Source organism: Rhincodon typus, chromosome 36, assembly GCF_021869965.1.
Source record: "Rhincodon typus isolate 14 chromosome 36, sRhiTyp1.1, whole genome shotgun sequence".
In the NCBI taxonomy this organism is placed as follows: Eukaryota; Metazoa; Chordata; class Chondrichthyes; order Orectolobiformes; family Rhincodontidae; genus Rhincodon; species Rhincodon typus.
In genome coordinates, this window is record NC_063367.1 from 18,164,397 (window position 1) to 18,185,688 (window position 21,292).

The 21,292-nt window shown below is 41.7% G+C and overlaps 1 protein-coding gene across 2 annotated transcripts in view; it reads left to right on the forward strand.

Annotated features, from left to right (window-relative positions):
* The first annotated feature begins 3,172 nt into the window (after positions 1-3,172).
* Positions 3,173-21,292, forward strand: part of pstpip1a (proline-serine-threonine phosphatase interacting protein 1a) — a 107,692-nt gene continuing 89,572 nt past the window's right edge. For both annotated transcript variants that reach the window (XM_048617280.1, XM_048617281.1), the window contains exon 1: positions 3,173-3,376. In XM_048617280.1, the coding sequence (XP_048473237.1) occupies positions 3,344-3,376 (33 nt within the window). In that variant the 5' untranslated portion in view covers positions 3,173-3,343. The remainder of the gene's footprint in view (positions 3,377-21,292) is intronic.

Sequence of the window (21,292 nt, forward strand, 5' to 3'; positions counted from 1 at the left end):
ACAGACTAGGCTCAAAACACAATATCCTGGCTGCAGAATGCTAAAGATGCAAGCCGTGTTGCAAAGTTTTCTCTTCCTTTCTGTACTGACTGTTTTATTTTATCATCATAGAGGTTGTCAATAATTAAACTATGACTGTTGTGAACCATGGGCAATTTTATGTTGGCCTGCTTAACAACAGAAAATCAAGAGGTGCTGAATGTTTAACCCCAATTCATTACAAATCACTTCCAGTTCTAAAATGCGCAGATCTGCAATTCTGTTTTTTTTTCGCAAAACTTCTGCAACAGTCAACCAGAACATCTTGTACTCTGGAGAGTGGGTGTGAAAGGGAGAGAAGGCCTGCATCAATTAAAACCTTGTGGAAACTTTTATTCAAGGTGTGTGGTTAACACTGACAAGGTTTTATTAATTGTCCATTTCTGGTTGTTCTGATACGATAATGGATCTTGTCCTTGAATCACTGCAGTTGTTATCCAATGTTGCTGCCGCAGTGGTGTTGGTTGTTACCATCTAGTAGGGTGTGACAGGGCTATCTGATAGGAGGTGAAACTGGGGAACAGATGATGGTTAGTTTTTATTCATTCATGGAAATGTGTGCTTCGCTGCTGGGCCAGCACTTATTGCCTATCCCTAGTTGCCCTTGAGAAGATGGTGGTAAGCCACTTCAATCTTTTTGCTATACATACACCCACAATGCCCTTAGGAAAGGAGTTCCAGGATTTTGATTGAGTGACAGTGAAGGATCAGCGATATATTTCTAAGTCAAGATGGTGTGAAACCTGGACGGGAACTTGCTGGTGATGGTGTTCCCAGTTTACTGCTGCCTTTGTCCATAAAGCTACAAGTATTGCTGATGTTTAGGATAGGATTTGGAGACAGCAAGGACTGCAGATGCTGGAAGCTAGAGTCAATAAATGAGGAGCTGGAAAATGTGGTGCTTTTCCAGTTCCACATTTATTGACTTTAGGATAGGGTTGACAGGCTATTTATTTGTCAGAGTTTGGTTATCCTGTTTGGGTGTGGAGACACACCAGAAGTGGTTCCCCTTTCTGATCCAGAAGACAAAATACTGCCTCCCACTCTCATCATCAAGCATAGCAGTCTCTGCTGGTTCTACCATCATGGCTCAGCCCTTCAATATAGTTATAATGGGCAATAGTCTAGTCTTTTGCAACAGACTGAGCACAAGGTTCTTTTTAAACTTAATTTGATGACAGTTACTTTGTGAATGACGAACAAAGTCAAGGTGATATTTTACCAATGGCCACAATCCCATGAAAGGAACCTCACATCCATGTTCCCTCTATATCCAGGCCATATAGAAAAGCACAAAGTCATGATGAACCCTTATAAAACATTGTTTCAGCCTCAGTTAGAGCATCTTGTCCAAACCTGGGCACTGGACGTCCCAAAGGATGTGAAAGCTTTAGAAAGTGTCAAAATAAATTTTATAAGAATAGTTCCAGGGATGATGCACCTGGACAGATTGTCAAAGCTGATAGCTCTTCTCCTTAGAAAAGAGGAAACTAAAGGGAGATTTGATTGAGCTGTTCAAAATCACCAGACAGTGTAATACAGAGAAACTGCTTCACTGGGAGAAGAGTCAAGAACCAGTTGGGAATGATTTTGGGTGATCGGATAAAGAAGGTCAGCAAGACAGAGAAAAAATATTTTACACAGCCAATGGTTAGGATCTCAATACTCAGCCTCCTGCTGTCATCATTCAGCATAGCAATCTATCAAAGCCCTGATAGGGTGATGAGGGCAGACTCAATCATGGCTTTCCAAAGACAATTGGATAAGAATCACGGCATGGTGGCTCAGTGGTTAGCACTGATGAGCCTCACAGTGCCAGGGATGCAGGTTTGATTCCAGCCTCAGGCAATTGTCTGTATGGAGTTTGCACATTCTCCCAGTGTCTGCATGGGTTTTCTCTGGGTGCTCTGGTTTCTTCCCACAGTCCAAAGATGTGCAGGTTAGGTGGATTGGCCAGGCTAAATTGTCCATTGTGTCCAGTGATGTGAAGGCAAGGTGAGTTACCACATGGTAAATGTGGGGTTATAGGGACTGGGAGGGTGGGATGCTCCTCTTTGGAGGGTTGGTGTGACCCAATGGGCCAAATGTCCACTTTCTGCACTGTAGGGATTCTATGATAACCTGAAGGGGAAGTACTGGCAGGGCCAAGTGGGGAATAGCTGAATCATGCTAACATGGATGAGAGGCTGAATGGCCTCTAGTATGATGTGATGTTAAGACTGCTTTGCCATGAGTGGTGTCAGGAAGTGTCTCACTGATTTTAAGTGATCACTGATCAAAGCAAAACTAGGTGGGGATTGCAACAACTCTGGAAATCTTTGAGAGACAGATAAAAGTGGAGAGGGCACTGAACTCGATGTTGGCAAGAAGCAAGATGCGCAGATGCCAAAACAACCTTACAGACTATGAGATGAACTGGGATAAGACACGTGATCTTGATTTGTCATGTCAAAAAAATGGATGAATGCAGTGGTAGTGTTCCTACCTCTGAGTCAGAGGGTACAGGTTCGAGTCCCACCTGTTGTGGAAATGCATTACAATAGGTCCAAGCAAGTTCTTTTCAAAAACATTAAAGGCTTTTATGGTAGTGTCCCTGCCTCTGAGCCAGAAGGCCTGGTTTCAAGCCCCATTTGTTCCAGAAGTGTATCATCTGAGTAGGATTTTGAAATTAAAACAAGTGTACGTGGTTGCAGGAATTAAGGTTGCTAATAAAATAAACTGCTTTTGGAACTGTGAATGCAGCCTGCCTTGCAGCATCATATACATCACAAAAATCGCTAACTTACAACTCAAGAATTCCCTCTCCTTGAGCTCCATTTATCTCAGTGAACCCTTTCTCTGTGCTGCAGGAAGTCGTGATCTCGGCGAATGATTCTCAACTACGTTGACAGCTGTTTTCACCTTACCTCCTCATAGACACCTTTTTACATATAAAAATAAATTTGTTACAGCATATCTTTTGCATCCTGCACTCCAAGAATCTCGAAATAAATTGCCTCACGCTGCGCGTTGTCGGTTTCTGAACTCTCTGGAGTGTTGCTGAAACTCTTTCACGTGTTAATTGCGGTTACTTCTGACATCACTTGAGTGAACAAAAAACCCTCTTCCTTGTTCTCTCTTCGGGCAGGTTGCTACCAACAAGAGTGTTGGAGCTGGAGGATCGAATCCCGTTGGAGGTCGTGATTTAGTTAAAAAGCGAGAAAAAAAAACCTACGCCAAAGATCCGATCCTTGAAGCAACACTGACCAGAGAGGGTTATATCAACTTCACCGGGAAGTTTCATTTTTTTTTGCTCCTGCTCGCTATGACTCGACTGCGCTTTAAGGATGCTTTCTGGGTGAGTAGCTTTCACGTACAGTGAAGTGAAACCCTTTGTACGGGTCGCACAAGTTAACAATGGACCAATTTCAGCTCAGTTATTTTGTTTTATTTTAAATTTCGTTTCAGACAAAATCAAAACCTTCTAACTTGTAATGTGAGGTCATTTGGCCGTGTTAAAGTACAGGGATTGAATGGAGTCTCATTCACGAGTTCAGTGACAGCCAATATTTAATACTGAAAATTAATTCGTCTCAAGGGTTGAGATCACACTTGCACCGTTAAACAAAGTAGCATCGTTTCTGTTGCACTGGGTTCACTTTTTTATTTGCAAATCTAATTTCTGAGATCACACAACCTTGCGTTGCTGTTAATGTTACAAAATGCCATTGACTCTCTCTGGGTGATCGATAGCCAAGGTCAGTTGATCCGAGTGAAACTGAACCCTTGGCGTAGTGAATTGCAAACCTCACTCTGCGGCTTCCACTGGGCATTTAGAAATGTCATTTGCTCTCCTGTGCATCGAATTTAGACCCCTGCATGTGTCTGATGAGTCTCTTGGGTACATTTGCAGTTGAGTTATGCAGTGTGACTCCAATTTTGAGTTATCAGAAGGGTAGATCCTTTTGGCAGAAATGCAGCTCAGCACCACCCACGCCCCCTTCCTCCACACCTCCCCCCCCCACCAACTGTTGGTACGTGGTGACTGTGAGCATTTCTGAGAGCGCATGCAGTCGGTGAAAACTGGTGGCTACCTATCTTATTCGCTCAAGAGTAATTTGGGTGTCACTTCCAAGGCCAGGATTTATTACCCACCGCTATCTGCCCTGGAGAAGGTGGTATTAAAATGCCTTCTACAACCACTACAGTGTTTGGGATGTAGGGACTCCACTGTGCTGTTGGAAAGGGAGTTCCAGGAATTTGACCCAAACTTCCTTTTGTCTTTTACACTTCACAGAATCCTCCATTTATTGTCCATTTCTCCCCTACACCTCCATGCATTACCTCACCGTTGACTTTCATTTCCTCTGCCCACCTGACCCTCATCAATAATTTCTTTCATCTACTACTTTCCATTCACTATCAACCACGTGCCCAATTTTTTGTACTATCTTTAAATGTTTTAACCACGTCACCTACAATTTAGCTGAGTTCAGGTTGATTGCCTGTAATTACTCAGTCTGTCCCTTTTTTTAAACATTGGTCCTCCAAGACCTTGTCTGTAGTTGGAGAGGATTGGAAAATGATGATCAGAGTCTCAGCTGTTTCTTCTGTTGTTTCTCTTAACAGTTGCCTTCATCCTGGCCTTGGAAATGTATCTACATTCAAAGATGCTAAACCCTTTAGTGTTTTTCATCATGTTTATCCCAACCAATATATACATATACCTCCTGTTTTAAATAGAGTCTGAACTGTGCCACACACTCCTTGCTTTATGAAGACAAAAGGACGGAATTTTGTTCTCTTCCAGATCTAGACTGGGTGGTGGGGGCTTGATTAATCGGTCAGGATGGATGTTCTATTACACCCCCAAGCCATGCTCCCCCCAACTCCGATTTAATGCAGAGTAGGTGGCGTAAGGCTCACCTTCTTGTCCGGAAACCAACTGAGATCCTTAATTGCCCACCTAGGACCTCATCCCACCACTTCTGGCATTCCACCAGTATTGGGCAGAGGGTCTATACCATGCAGGCGAGCCAGTGAAGACCCCTAACATAAACACAAACCCACCCAACACCACCCACAAACCAGGTACTCCCTGTCTGGTGCCAGTGAGCCTACCCCTTCCTTGTGGGGTTCCATTGTTAATTCCTCTTCTGTCTGAGCATCATGCAATACCACTCCTTGGGATTCCAGAACTAGGGGACGTAGTGTGAGAATTAGGGCCAGACTATTCAAGAGAGACGGTAGGTAGCACTTCTCTGCACAAAGGATGGTAGATGTTTGGAATTCTATTTGCCAAAGAACAGAAAATACTGGATCGGTGATAATTTTAAATTTGAGATTTTTTTTTGCTAAGCAAATTTATTAAGGGATATGGGCCAAAGGATAGGAAGTTAGGCCACAGATCTGCCATGATCTAATTGACTGGTGGAACAGGCTTGAGGGGCTGAATGGCCTACTCCTGTTCCTAAGAGACGTGCTAGCCCCTAGTTGGCTAGAAGCTCTGGACAGTGGGATATCCACCCATCCACTAAGGAGTTGGAAGCCTTGGTGGCAGGTTCCTGCTGCAAGTTAGGCACTTTATTCCATCCGGATTCTTGGGGGGTGGCACTGGTTTTTGTTTAGGAGGTTAGGACTCCTGCACCTTGTATTACATTCTTTCCAAAACATTTGTTAAGAACCATGCTCATGTTTTCCTCCTCATACACAAGTTACTGTGTTTTATTTTCTCCAATAGGCACTTTTTCCTTGGTTATCTTGTTGTGATTTTACGTATTTATTTTAAAAAAGTCATTGAGACTTTGTTGATTTACTTGCCAATTTTTTTTATACCCTCTCTTTGGTTTCCTGATTTCCTTTTTTGATTTCATCTCTTGCCCTGTCTGCACTTCACTGGATTTCTGCAATTTTGAGTTTTCTGAACCTGACAGAAGCTTCCCTTTTTATTGCCTTAACAACTTCATTTGTATTTTAGTATCAATGAAACTTGGGAGACTCACTGTCTTTCTTCTCATTTTGAACAATGTATCTCATCCTTAAGTGCCTCCCACTACAATGACACTGCAATTATCATCAGATTACTCTTTCCAGTCTGCTTTTGCTAAATCATGTATCTACTTAGCAAAATTGGCCTTCGCACAGTTGAATTTTTTTTACTCCTAGTCCATCTACGTCCTTATCCGTTTCAACACTAAATCTAACAGACTTATCATCATGATGACGAAAGCTGCTCAACTGATACATGTGCCATCTGTTCAACGTTGCTTCTTAAAACAAGGCCAGAAGCTGTTCCTTCTCTCATTGAGCTTGCAATATACTTATTGGCTTAAAAGAAAATTGCCTGAATGCATTTTAAGAATTCTGGCCACTCGTTCTTTTTTTATGTTAATTCTATTTGATTAATATTAAGAGTAATTGAATCCCCTACTTTAAAACCAATTTTTCCTTTCAAGGCTGAAAACCCAAGTTTCCTTTGTATCCCTCCATAATGATCTCTTAATCTGGGTGAAAAAGATGCGTACCTTTTATCTTAACAAATGTTGGTAGGATTCTGGAATTGTTAAACTGAATATTTTAAGCATTATTTTACACAGGATGTGGGTATTGTTGGCAGAGCCAAGAAACCAGCTTCTTCACAACAGAACGGATTCCTAGGGAATCTATTTCAGAGGGGACTAATCTATTACTGATAGCAGGAGAGGCCAGACCCAATTAAGAAAGTGAAATGAATATTGATGAATCAAGATATGTTTTTAAGGCAGTCCGGTAATTGCATGATCATTATTACTCAATCTGTTTATTCCAAATCTATTAAATGAGTTTAACATTGCAGGATTTTAAGTCCAGAGCACTGGATTGCTAGACCTATGATAAGATAAGGTTTTAAAATTGAATCATGAGATGTGGACGAAAATGGCGAGGCCAGTATTTAATGCATATTCCTCATTGCCTTGGAGAAGTTGTGGTGAGCTGCCTTCTTGAACTGCTGCAGTCCACATAATGTAGGGACATCCACGATGCTGTTAGGCAGGAAGATCTGGGATTTTCACGCAGCAGCAGCAGCAAAGGAGCTGCAATATCGTTCCAAGCAGGGAGGGAAATCATGGGTCAGGGTCCTGCTTCTGGCTTGGACTGATGAGCTGAGCACAGTGGGCCCCTTAGAGCCCTGAGTCTTGGTTATTGAGCCTTGATGTAAGGCTTCTGTGTTGAGCCCTGGCTCCAAGGCAGCTTGATGTGTGACTTGGAGGGCAACTTCCAGGTGGTGATACTCCCATGTATCTGCCTCGTTGGTCTCAGAGTTAGAGGTTGTTAGTTTGGAAGATGGTATCTGAGTTGCTGCAGAGTACCTTTAGATGGTACACTCAGCTGCCACGTTGCATCAGTGGTGGCATTCTCAATTATGAACACGAGCACACGATGGGCTTCTCAAACCAAAAGTCCTTTATTCAATTTATCATTCTTTGGGGTCTGAGCTCTAACCTGACAAAGTCAAACACATTTTTACTTGTGTCAAAAATAGGGTTGGGAAATATTAAATTATGTAGGGAAGATAGGCATGGAGCCTGTATATGTGAGAAAATGGGTCTGCTCTGCTAGAGAAAATCCAACAAGACATGAGAAAGCACGGCCATTGTGGGTGGAGGAGGATGTCATCAAAATGGAGAACAGAGGTCATGTTTTTGAAGTCAATGTTGAGTCTTAGAACTCATTTTTTAGACACATTTTCACACATATCATTTCCACTCATTTCACATCCCTATCCCTCCTTCACAGCCATTAGTATTCTCTTTTTTTTCCCTCTGGGCATCCTCACCATCTGTTCCTCTTACTCCTGCCCCTCTATCAACAACATAGAACGTACCATTTTCCAGTTCTGAATAAGTCACATTGCACTTGAAACATTAACTCTGTTTCTCTGTCCATAGATGCTGCCAATCCTACTGAGTTTCACCAGCATTTCCTGTTTTTATTTAGCATTTCACTAATGATGTAAATCAAACAAATGTTAGAGAGGCAAAGAAAACCCAAGAATCTTGACTTTCAAAGCAAAATGCTAGAATACACAGTAGGTCAGTCTATGTACAAAATAAAAGTTAATCTTTCTAATGTGACCTTCAGGTCTGCTGAAATTATCCATCTGATGAAGGGATCTAAGAACACAGAACAGTACGCCAAATTAAACTAATCCTTTCCGCCTGCCTTTGGTCCATATCCCTCCATTCCTTGCATTTTTATGTGCTTATCTAAAAGTCCCTTAAACACCCCTATTGTATCAGTCTCCACCACCAACCCTGGCAGCGCATTCCAGACTCCTACCACTCTCTGTGTAAAAGAAAACTTGCCCCTCGCATCTGCTTAGAACTTTCCCCCCTCACCTTAAATGCATGCTCCCGGCATTAAACGATTCTACTCTGGGAAATAGTCTTAAGACTCATGATCATAAAATGTGTTTTTTCTGACGTTGAATAGCATATCGTGCATTTTCAGAAGTTTCTGGTTTTGATCAACATTAATACCTACCAAAGTGCTGCAAATATTGGAAATCATTAATGAAAATGAAACTGTTGAATGTGCTGGACAGGTCTGGTAGCATCTGTGTGGAGAGAGAGAGACAGAAGGAGAGCAACCAAGTTCATTAACTCTCATTCTCTCCCTGAAGCTAAAAGACTTGCTGAGCCTTTTCATTTTTAATACATCTTTGCCCTTTCTTTGTAAATTCCTGAATGATTTCAATATTTTAATATACTAAGGAAATTAGAATAGTGCAAATGGAGGAAAGATAATTAAAAAGAGGTTTAGGGAACACAAATGGTGAAAAAAAAGTTTTGGTTGGCTGTTGATTCCTGAGGCAACTGAGAGACTTCAGTAGAGATAGGCATGATCTCAAATAGAAAAAGGAATTTGATTAATGCAAACAGTCTAAAAGTAGCAAAATAATTATAGCACCATTACTTTATCATCAGTGCGCACATTATCAAGCTCACTAATCTTCAAGCGAGATCTCCAGTGCCTCATTTAACATTTGACTCTACAATGCCATTAATTAGTGACACCTTTGACGCTGAATCGCAACATTTATGTATATGATCCACACTCCAGAGCTGAGCATTAATATCCAGTGTAATTTAGATTAACATTATTCGAGTTATTATTGCTTGAATTTTGTTGTTTGTAAGCTCAGTGGATGTTTATAAGTTACTGGCTATTTGTTATTCGTGGAATCTGGTTGCATGTCTGGTTGCACAGCAACATTTCAAAAGTAATTGTCTGTCAGTAAGGCACTTTGAAATGTTCCTGAGATGTGATGAGTAAGGTGTAATCTTAACACAAGCCTTCCTGCTCCTATGATGCTGCTTGGCCTGCTGTGTTCATCCAGCTCTACACCTTGTTATCACATGGTGACGTGAGCTTTCTTTCCTCAGTTGAAATCTTGAGACTAGAGGATGAATAAATAAAATAACCAAAGCTCATTTATGGCAAATGTATATATTTTTATAGACACAGTTGTTCCACTGAGGGTAAATTAAACTTATGTTAAAGGAATTTACTGCTAAACTAATAGACACTTTGAGGATCACTATCTGCATATAAGTGAGAAAAAAGCTCTGGTGAAGAGTCATTTAGACTCGAAATGTTAGCTTGCCTTTTTCTCCACGGATGCTGCCTGACCTACGATAGGGTTAGGCTTAGGGTTAAGGTTAGGGTGAGGGTTATCTTCAGCACTTTTTGTTTTCAGAAAGAAGCATGTTGGACCAAGTTTAGATATTAACTAATATGGAGCACTAAAAAGCATCCTCTACTAGATAGAGGAATAATGTCTGGAGGAAATTTTATAGTTTTTGCTTCCTAAATATTGAACTGGGTTTCATCACCCATCTAACTATGTAAACTCAGGTGTGGGCTGTGCATATTTCATTCAAAGAAGCAGATTTGATGAACCAAATGACCTAACCCTTTTCGAAAGATGCTTTTAATGTATGAGTTCAAAGATAAACTGACAATTAGACGTTAAAATTATGAATTTGGATTGTCTCTGATTTTAGAAAGAGGGACTGCAGGTTTTTTATTAACACTACCCTAATAGGCAGAATGTGCTATTCATGTCAGCATGGACAAGTTGGACCGAAGGGTCTGTTTCTGTGTTATATATCTCTATGACTCAATAACTCCATATGCATAACACCCAGACACCCAAAGCAACTGCTGGGTACTCTGAACTCAGTCATATCAGGAGATTCCTGGAACCACAGAAAAATTTCATTGATGCCCTTAAAGATGCCTGAAGAGATCAAACATTCCTGCTTGATTAATGGGAGTCCCTGCCTTGTGACTGATCAAAATAGAGAAGGCACCAAACACATCGAGAGATTTCTTTGAGAACACACAGAGGAGATGTAGTTCAAGCATTGCCAGATTGTAAACAAACCTCCAAATCACACATCTACCTGGCTTTTCAAGGACCACCTGCCCTGCATGTGTCAGAGTCTTCACATCACACATTGGACATATCTGCCATTGGTCTGAATCTACATTGGTTTCACCGCCAATTGAAAAAGACCCATACTTTGAGAACCATTGATGCAACAGCCCATTGAAACCAATAGAGGAATAAAGAGGTGAGAAAATAAAGGATATTTCCTCCTGTGCAGCCAAGCTGAGTCCAAGAACAAGTCACTCATGAAAGGAAAGTTCTTATCCAGTATCCTCTTCAAAGATTTTAACTCCTTTCCAGGATGTGAACTCTGCAGAGCCAACCTCAAATTGCACGTCACATAAAGTTGTTTGTGAAGTTCACACATGTTTGCATTGCTATGCACTGCATTGCTTTCTCCAAATGGAACCTGTAGGAGCTTTGAACTATAGTTCTAATAAATCTATGACAGTAATTTGACTCCAAAACATCTTGACTATTGTGAAAATTTAAAATGGTAATTTTACCGATGTCATAATTTCCTGTTATTAAAGAACGTGATTCAGTAGGGCCTGACACATAACAAAAGTAGCACTTTGGAAAGATAACGTTTTTCATAAATATTATCTTATCAATGACTGACGTGTTTTCTGGCTCAAAGAGACATAAATAATTATACATTACCAGATATAATTCTCTTTACAGGAATTTATTCTTTTTTTTTCTTTCTTAGAATCATAGAGTCATACAGCATGGAAACAGACCCTTTGGTCCAACTCATCCATGCTGACCAGATATCCTAAACTGATCTAGTCCAATTTGCCAGCATTTGGTCCATCTCCCTCTAAACCCTTCCTATTCATGTACCCATTCAGATGCCTTTTAAATGTTGTAATTGTACCTGCCTCCACCATTTCCTCTGGCAGCTCATTCCATGCACTGTCTTGTTTATCTTTAATCTCTGTTTTGTTTTATTCTGTCTTGTATTTCTAAGCCTTTGCTCACAAAACTAGATACTCAGAAATTTGATTTTAGGTTGCATCTCCATCTACTTTCCATTCGCTTAACTAGATGAGAGTGGGGCAGCTTTAGATGGTGGTGGAAATTTCACACAGACAATTGCACACACCTTACTGCATTTCCTACCTAAAGGTAGGACAATCTGTCGTGCTGTGATCTCCACCCTAGGTAGGGCAAGGAGGCAAGTTCCAAATCCACACCAGCCAGAGTGCAACCAATTTGACTCAGACTGCTGTCCAAACAACTGAGCTAACTAGTCCCCAAATGAATCAGCATGGAAACAGACCATTTGGTTGAAGCAGTCCATGCTGACCATAACAGTTGTTGCATATTGTAGCTTGGAGCTATGGATAGTGATGGTAGAGGTTTGTATGTTCTTACATTTACATGGCTGACCAGGAATCTTTCCAGCTTAGCTCCTACCATTGTCTTGTGTTGGAAGGATTTACAAGTTATGCTCAACCTGTTTGGTTGTCATGAATGCACCTTCCACGACAACAAAGCCCTGGAGTGGGACTCGAACCTGGAGTTTCTGGCTCAGAGGCAAAGACACAACCCCCTTGCCCGACAAGAGTTCCGTCACTTCCCAAATCACATGATGGTTATAGCAATCCAGCTGCATGTGTTATGGGAAGGAAAACAGCCCACTGTGAAAATAGCAACCATCGACAATGATGTTGTGTGAATTTTGCATGCTGTGTAAATGCACATACAAAGGAAGACTTGCTGAGGATATAGTGAAGATTGTGCACTTTTGCTATTAGATTAAAGAGTTATTGAGTAGAAGACTTTGTAATTGAAGGGATGGGATAGAGTCCCTCATTGATTCTAGTGCTTGAAGGGATTAGATACAAGGTTACTTGTAAGAAAGTGAGGGTAGACAGCAGGAGAATTGTATATGAAGTGTGTCATGAGACAGAGTGTCAGAGTTGTGCAAAGAGCCGGCCAATGTTTTGGAACAGGGTAGGATGGTGCTTGCATGGAAACTGAGTGGGAACACAGGATTAGGATGGTGCTTGCGTGGAGGTTAAAGCACCAATATGGGCTGTCAGCAAGTAGAGTGGATGTTGAGGATAATCAATGTAATCAAAGGTGAGGTATGATATGGTATAAACCTTTGCAAGGGGCAAGATTGCTTCAATGAACTCGGGTGAGACTGGTTTAGTTTGGGATTAAGTCAGCATGGACTGGTTGGAACGTGATGTGTGACTCTGAGAGTAGATTTTCTTTTCGAGCCAGATTTTTTTTTAAATTTAAATTTTAATTTTTTCGTGGGATGTGGATATTGCTGGCTGGTTATGGTCTCAACTTCCTGTCTGCTCCCGATAACCCTCAACTCCCTCGTCAATCAATATCTATCCAACTCAGTCGTAAATAAATCTGCTGACATTGTCTCTACTGCTTTCTGAGAAGAGAATTCCACATACTAATGAACCAAGGAGAGAAGAACAATACTCCTTGTCTCCACCTTATAAGGGAGGCCTCTTATTCTTAAAGTCTTGTTCCAGCCGTCCCCTACAGAGGAAACCTGCTCCCTATATCCACTCTGTTAAATCCTTTCAGAATCTTGTATGTTTCAACTCAAACCTCTCTTATTCTTCTGACTTCCTATGGGTAAAGGCCCAATCTGTTTAACCCTTCTTCATAAGATAAGCCCTTCACCCTAGGAAGAATGGAATTAAACTTCTCTGAATTGCTTTTCACACAGTATGTTATTTTTCAACTGAATAGACCAAGACACTCCACAGTATTCCAGATTTGGTTTCATTAAAACCATGTATGGATGCAGTAACACTTCACTGCTTTTATATTCCTTTCTGTGGCTGGAGTATTGTATACATTTCTGGGTGCTATATGATAGGAAGGATGAGAACGCATTGGAGAGAGTGCAGAAGCGATTTACAAGAATGGTGAGAAACTTCAGTTCTGAGGATAGATTGAAGAAGTTGAGAGTGTTCTCCTTGGATACAATAAGGTTAAGATGAGATCTGATAGAAGTTCTCAAAATCTTGAGCAGTCTAGAAAGAGTAGATAGAGAGAAACTGTTCTTGCTTATAAAGGAACAAGAGCAAGAGGACATAGATTTAAAATGATTTGCGAACGAAGCAAGAATAATATGAGAAAAATATTTTTCACGCAGTGAGTAAGAGTCTGGAATGCTCTGCCTGGAAGTGAGTTGGAGGCATATTCAATTCAGGTATTCAGGAGGGTATTAGACAATTATTTGGATAAAAATAAGATGCAAGGATATGGGGCAAAAGTAGGAGGTTGGCACAAGGTAACAAGGTGATTTGAAGAACCGTTACAGGCATGTTGGGAATGGCCTCCTCCTATACTGTAAAACATGTGATTCTGTGACTGCCCTCGCAATAAACAGCAACATTCCACTTGCCTTCCTAATCACTTGCTGTATGGGAAAAATAACTTTTTTGTGATTCATGCATCAGGACACCCAAATCCGTCTGCAGTACTAAGTTCTGCAATGTGTCTTTATTTAAATAATATATTGTCTTTCAATTCTTCCTGGGCAAGTTCACATGGTTTCATATTCTACTGCATCTGCCAGTTTTTCACCCACTCACCTAAACTATCTTTGTCTGTTTTCAGCCTCTTTATCTCATTTGACAACTTACTCTTCTACCTAGCTTGGTGTCATCTGTAAATTTAGCCCTCATCCATTTGGCCCCCTCATCCAACTGATTGATACAGAATCATAGAATCCTTACAGTGTGGAAACAGGCCATTCGGCCCAACAAGTCCACACCGCCCCTCCGAACAGCTTTCCACCCAGACCCATTCTCCTAATTTCCCATGTCTCACCCACCCAACCTAAACATCCCTGGGCAATTTAGCATGGCCAATCCACCTACCCTGCACATTTTTGGACTGTGGGAGAAAACCGGAGCCGGAGGAAACCCACGCAGACACAGGGAGAACGTGCAAATTTCACACAGACAGTCACCCGAGGCTGGAATTGAACCCGGGACCTGGTGCTGTGAGGCAGCAGTGCTAACCACTGAGCCACCGCACCGTGTTGAGGTTCCAGCGGTGATCCCTGTGGCACTCCACTAGTTGCAACTGCATCATGAGATCTTACTTTGTGTAATACTCTATGATGTGGCACCTTATCAAACGCTTTTTGGAAATCCAAGTTCACCACATCTTCAGGTTTCCTTTTATTCACGTTACTTGCTACTTCCACAAAGAACTCTAATAAGTTTTTTAAAGACTACTTCCCTGTCACAAAATCCATCCCTTTTCTAAGTACCCTGCCATAACCTTGTTTAATAATAGATTCTACCAATTTCCCAATGACAGATCATAAGCTAATTAGCGTATATTTCCTTTTTCTTCCTTCCTCTTTTTTTTGTTGAAGAAAGATAATACATTAATGTTTCATAATATGCTGGCACCTTTTCAGAATCTAAACAATTTTGGAAAATTGTAACCAATTTATCTACTATCTCTGCAACCACTTTTTGTTTTAAGACCATAGGACGCAGGCCACCAGGTCCTGGGACTTGTCAGCCTTTGGATCTAATAGTTCACCCAGAACATTTTTTTTCATTGGTGATAGTAACTTTTTTAAGTTCCTTCCTCCCATTCACCTCTTGATTTTCAAGTATCCTTGGGGAGTTTCCCCAGAATTGGTGCTAGTGCCAGTTAATATTCATTCTGATCTCATTCATTCTGCACTAATTGTTTAGAAAGTCATTAATTTGTGGGATGCGGGCATCACTGGCAAAGCCAGCAGTTATTGCCCATCCCTAACTGCCCTTTATAAGATGATGGCTCAGGTAATCAGAGGTTATTACCTGTGCTTTGTAATTTAACCCCTAGCTGCTTGTTCACCTCAAGCTGAACCTTTTTTAGTTTGTTTTATGTCATTGATGCTTACGTGCACCATGATGACTGGATCCTCTTCAGTTTCAGACCCTGCACCAGGTAGGCAACATCACCTTCTGGCCTCTTGGTTGGGCACAGCTGCATGTATCCCCATGACCATATTACTAACTTGGCTTCCAGATCAGTCTATGATGCAGCTACTGCACCATCTGTTACAGAAGTTAATGCTGGTGCATGGAATGTTTTCACAAGTTAACATTCGAGGTCAGGTATAGCAAGGACATGCTGTAGATGACAAAGCTTTCTTCTGTTTGCTCAACTTCAACAATGTGGTTAATCTAAAACCATGGAGTTCCCCACAGCTTCAAATTTTTTTGTTTCAATACTAATCACCCACACACTCACCGAGTGCATTTCTCAATTTTGATCAAAGGTTATAAAACATATAAAATGTGCTTCACAGCCAAAGAAGTACAATTAAAATGTTTTCACTTCTGTGATGCCAAAGGCAGAGCAGTGAATTTACGCACAGCAAATTCCCATAAATATCAAAGTGATAATGACCATATCATTGGTTGCTAGTGATGTTAGTTGAGGTTATAAATAATGACCAGGGCACCGGGGAGAACTCCCCAGCTTTTAAAGATAGTGCCACAAGATCTTTATGCCACCAAAGGAGGCAACTAGTGGCCTTAATTTCGTATCCAAGAGGTGCTTCATCAGACAGTGCGGAATGGCCTGAGGGATGAAGGGGCAGAGCTTCCCAGGGCTAGCACAGCTAGTACAGGATTTAATCCACATTGTTGACTTTATTCTGTTGACTTTACTCATTGAACCAACTGCGGTAATCAGCCCCCGCAGGTTGTAAGCTTATCTGTTAAAATATCTGCAGGATGTTTGTACTCTATCCCTCTTTAAAATTAAAGCTGAAGACGTCCTCTCTAGTTCTGTCCAATAACATTCATAAAGACATAGAAATAGAAACAGCAGTAGGCATTTTGGCCCTTTAAGCCTGCTCCACTGTTCAATATGATCGTGGTTGATCATCCAACTCCGTACCCTGTTCCCACTTTTGCCACATACCTTTTTATCCCCTTAATCCTAAGAACTACATCTAGCTGCTTCTTGAAAATGTTAAATGTTTTGGCCTCAACTGCTTTCAGGCGAAGAGAATTCCACAGAGTCACCACTCTCTAGGTGAAAAAAAAACTCCCCTCACCTTGGTCCTAAATGGCCTACTCCACATCTTTAGACCGTGATGCCTGGTTCTGGACTCCCTGGCCATCGGGAATAAATTAATGCGTTCACCCTGTCTAGTCTGTTCAAATTTTATAGATTCCTATGAGATCAGCCCTCATTATTTTGAACTCCAGTGAATAAAGTCCTAACCGATCCAGTCTCCCTTGATACGTCAGTCCTGCCATCCCAGCAATCAGGCAGGTAAACCTTTGTTGCACTCCCACCGTTGCCAGAATATCTTTGCTCAGATAAGGAAACTAAAACTGCACTTACTATTCCAGATGTGGTCTCACCAAATCCCTGTATAATTGCTGCAAGACATCCCTGCTCCTGTACTGGAATCCTGTCACTTGGACAGCCTACAATGCCATTTGCTTTCTTCACTGCCTGCTGCTTACTTTCAGTGACTGATGTGAAAAGGTAGACAGGTCTCGTTGTACCTCCCCCTTTCCCAGTTTATCTCCATTCAAATAATAAACTGCCTTTCTGTTTTTTGCTACCTAATTGATAACCTCACATTAAGCATTTGGTCACTCACTCAACCTGTTTAAATCACACTGCATGCTCCACACAGATCACCCTCCCACCCAGCTTTGTATCATCTGCAAACTTGGAGATTTTACACTTAGATCCCTCATCTAAATCACTGATCTAAAATTATTTACATAATATTTTTAGCTTTAAATTCAAATGAGCACATTTAGATGGAATAATGGAAATAGCCAGGTAGACCTGTGTGTTATATTTTACTCAGTGAGTCTTTGAATTGCTGTGGCAATGTGCATTATTACATACTTGTTGTAGTCTGGAGCTATGGATCCTCATAGCAATGGGCATCACACAGCCAAGCAGGAATCTCTCTTGCTCTTACCACCTGGGGATTGTTTTCAACGATATGCAGGTGAATTCTTGACCTATTTGGCTGATGTTGTGAACATATCTTCCTTGGTTATCAGTTGTTGGAATAGGACTTGAACTGTGAGCTGCTAGTACAGAAGCAGGGCTGCTTCCCAGTGCACCACAAGACCTTAGAAGGTGTTTATGAGGTGACAAAATGCATTTCACTGCATATGTTTGATTTAATGTGATAAGCCTCCTCTCCCTCTCTTGAAAATCTCAAATTAACAATAGCAGCAAGTAGCAGATATTTACCTAACCAACCTATTCAGAGATGTTATTACTTTCTAGATAAAAACCGAAAGAACTGCAGATGCTTAAATCAGAGGTTCTGAGGAAGGGACACTCGACCTGAAATGTTAACTGTAATTTCTCTCCACAGATGCTGCCAGACCTGCTGAGCGTTTCCAGCAATTTCTGTTTTAGTGTGCGATGTTATTACACACATCTAGAGCAGGTGGGACTTGAACCCAGGCATATGGCCTTGGGGTAGGGACACTACTACAACACCAAAAAAGCCCCAGTAGCTAGAAAATCTTTACCTGGTCTGGCCTACATGAGACTCCAGACCCACTGCAACATATGACTCTGAAATAAGAACATAAAACATAGGAGCAGAAGCAGGCCCTTGCTCTGTTGAGTTCATTTGGCCATTCATTGAGATTACGGCTGAACTGATAATCCTCAAGGCTGCTTTTTTGCCTTATCCCCATAATCCCCTAATCATTAGAAATCTGGATTTTGCAGCTTTGAATATTCTTAACGACCCAGCTTCGACTGCCCTCTGCAGTAAAGAGCTCCACAGATTCATTACCCTCTGAGAGAAAAGAATCTTCCTCATCTTTATTTTAAATAGATGACCTCTTACTCTCAGATTATTGCCTTTATTCCTAGACTCTCCTACAAGGAGAAACAACCTTTCTACACAACCCTGTCAAGCATTTAAGCATAATAAACATTTCAATAAGATTTCTTATTGTTCTAAGTTCCAATGAGTACAAGCTCAACCTACTCAAACTATCATAGAATCATAGAATCCCTACAGTGTGGAAACAGGCCATTCGGCCCAACAAGCCCACACTGCCCCTCCGAAGAGCATCCCACCCAGGCCCATTCCCCTACATTTTCCATGTCTAACCCACCTAACCTAAATGTCCCTGGCCACTGTAGGCAATTTAGCATGGCCAATCTGCCTACCCTGCACATCTTTGGACTGTGGGAGGAAACCAGAGCACCCGGAGGAAACCCAAGCAGACATGGGGAGAATGTGCAAACTCCGCACAGACAGCTGCCCGTGGCTGGAATCGAACTTGGGTCCCTAGCGCTGTGAGGCAGCGGTGCTAACCACTATCCTTATAAGAAAATCACTCCATATCCAGGATAAAACCAGTGAGACATTTCGGGACTGCCTCCAATGCCAGTATATCTTTCCTTTGATAAGGAGACCAAACTTGTTCATGATAAATGTTGTAGCAAGCCACTCAGTTCAATGGCTATTAAAGGTGAGCCAAAAATCCTGTTCTTGCGGGCACACCCACATCCTATGAATTAAAAGAGAAATGACTTTGGAGAAGACCAGAGCTAGGAGCATAGCTAGAAGATGACCACAAATAACTTAATAAATAATGTGACCATGGAGCACATTACCACAGAGAGTGGTTGAGGTAAGTAATGTTTATGTGTATAAAGAGGAAGCTGGGTAAACACACAGGGGAGAAAGAAATAGAGAGATGCATTGATAAGTTGGATGAAGGTTAGAAGATGCTCATATGGGAGTATGAATGGCATTGATGGGTGGACCAAAGTAATGTGTCAGTGCAGTGTATAATGGAGGCTAGCTAAATAATATATATATATTATATGCGCGTGCGTGAAAACATCTTGAATACAGTACTTAATCATCCGTTTCAAAACGCTCACCAGAATACTTTAGAAAAGAAATGTCAGAAACAAAAAATGTAGCAGACCAAGAGGGATAGAATGTTTTGAGACAAGTTAACAAAGGAAGAGATTTTGCAAATAGTCTGAGCTCCCTCGACACATTGTCACCTTGCTGGAGGCTTTGGGCTGAATCTTATGGTTGTTTTGGTTAAATGTCAATTTTGTCAGGTTTCATGGAGGGTTTCTTTCTGCGAGACCTGGAGAGTTTTCTTGCCGCATCTTACCAAATCCACTCCATTAACTACCTTGCCCCCCACCACCCCATCCCCAAATGATGCCTCTCTAGTCTGATTTTAGCCCTATTCCACCATACATTGTATCCAGAACAGCGCGCTGCTGTTGGAATATCCTGGAATTGGCCAGTGCCCATGCTGCCAGTACCATTTCTAAAAAACCATTGTGCATCCAGACAAGCACAGTTGTGTTCGTGCCTGTGCTAGACTTCACAAAAAGACAGCAGTAATGTGAGCCTCAGATCGCTGGCTGAGGAGACAAAGCACAAAAAGGCAAGGCAACGCAATGCAAGAGTGGGATGCTGTGAGCGTCCAGATGGGCTCAGAGTGAGTGAGTGCTAAGACAGCAAGCAGAGAGCCTGGAGATGCGAGGTGGCAGCAGCAGTGGAGCTGGGGTCACCTGGTTGCTGGTTTAGCAGCATCAGTGTTGTGGGCCCAGCGACGAAGAGATAGCACACAAAATGTGTTGACTCCTACGCTGGTGGGTCCAGCGCAGGCACAGCAAGGTGGTGGAGGTCTCCCTTCCAGTTACTGGAGGCTAGGTGCTAGCGTGGCCTGGCTTGGATAGACTGTCATTCTGAACTTGTTAATTTATTTTTCTAATTTATTCCTATGATCTGTAATGCTAGACACTTTAGTTTTTTATTTTTCTTCTTCCTCAGTGTTTGTTCTTAAGAATCTGTACCTAGGTACTTTTGTACTTAAGATGGTGCTGTAAGTGGAAAACCTTGTAAACTTTTCAATGTACTTATTTGAGTACATGTGACAAAATATAATTCAAAGATGCAGCCTGGTCCAGCCCATGAGCTGGATGTGTGTCCCTCAGTGTGTGCGGCCCATGCCACTGGAGCCTGCCCTGAGATATTGGTGCCCCGTTTCCAACATGGTGATTATTCAGAGTAATCCATCAGGGACCCAATCTGGTTTCCATGTTGAGTTTTCCCGACGATTGAAATAAAACAAAGAACTGGGGAAACTTTGATTCTGAAATGAAAACGGAAAGTGCTGGAATAACTCACCAGGTCTGGCAGCGTGTGTGGAGAGAACAACACTGGATCAAAACGTTAACTCTGTTTCCCTCTCTTTCCATAGATGCTGCTAGTCCTGCTGAGTTTCTCCTGCAATTTCTGTTCTTGTTTCCTGATATCAATCTTGTTGATTGATAAGATAGGAAGCTAAATCATAATGAGTAAAGTTGGTCTATTAACAAGGTGTTGAAGAAGTGTAACTCCCCTTAAACTGACCACTTGCTGCTGCCTAGTGAGATATGCACCATGCTGACCATGAAAAGGATAAAATTTGGAGTGAAATGATCTTGATGTTGAAGTGGACCTCATCGCACTGATCACTCAATTCTGCTACATTTGCAGGATTGGCTGAGGCCCATGCCCTGAACTGTAGCGAGAAGGAGCCTGTGACCTTGACTGCCCCAGTGACTGACTGACCATGTTCAATCTCCTGGGCAGATATTGGATGATGCCGTGAAGGCTGTCTCTGGCTTACTCCCCTTAGACTTTGAAACGTGACCAATTTGTTTAAGCACCGCAGTGCATTTGTCACATTCGATGCAGGAATGACATTGACATAGCTTAGAGCTGTACAGCAACATGTCCACAACAACAACAACAACTACACAACAAGTTGCTGGAAAAGCTCAGCAGGTCTGACAGCGTCTGTGAAGGAG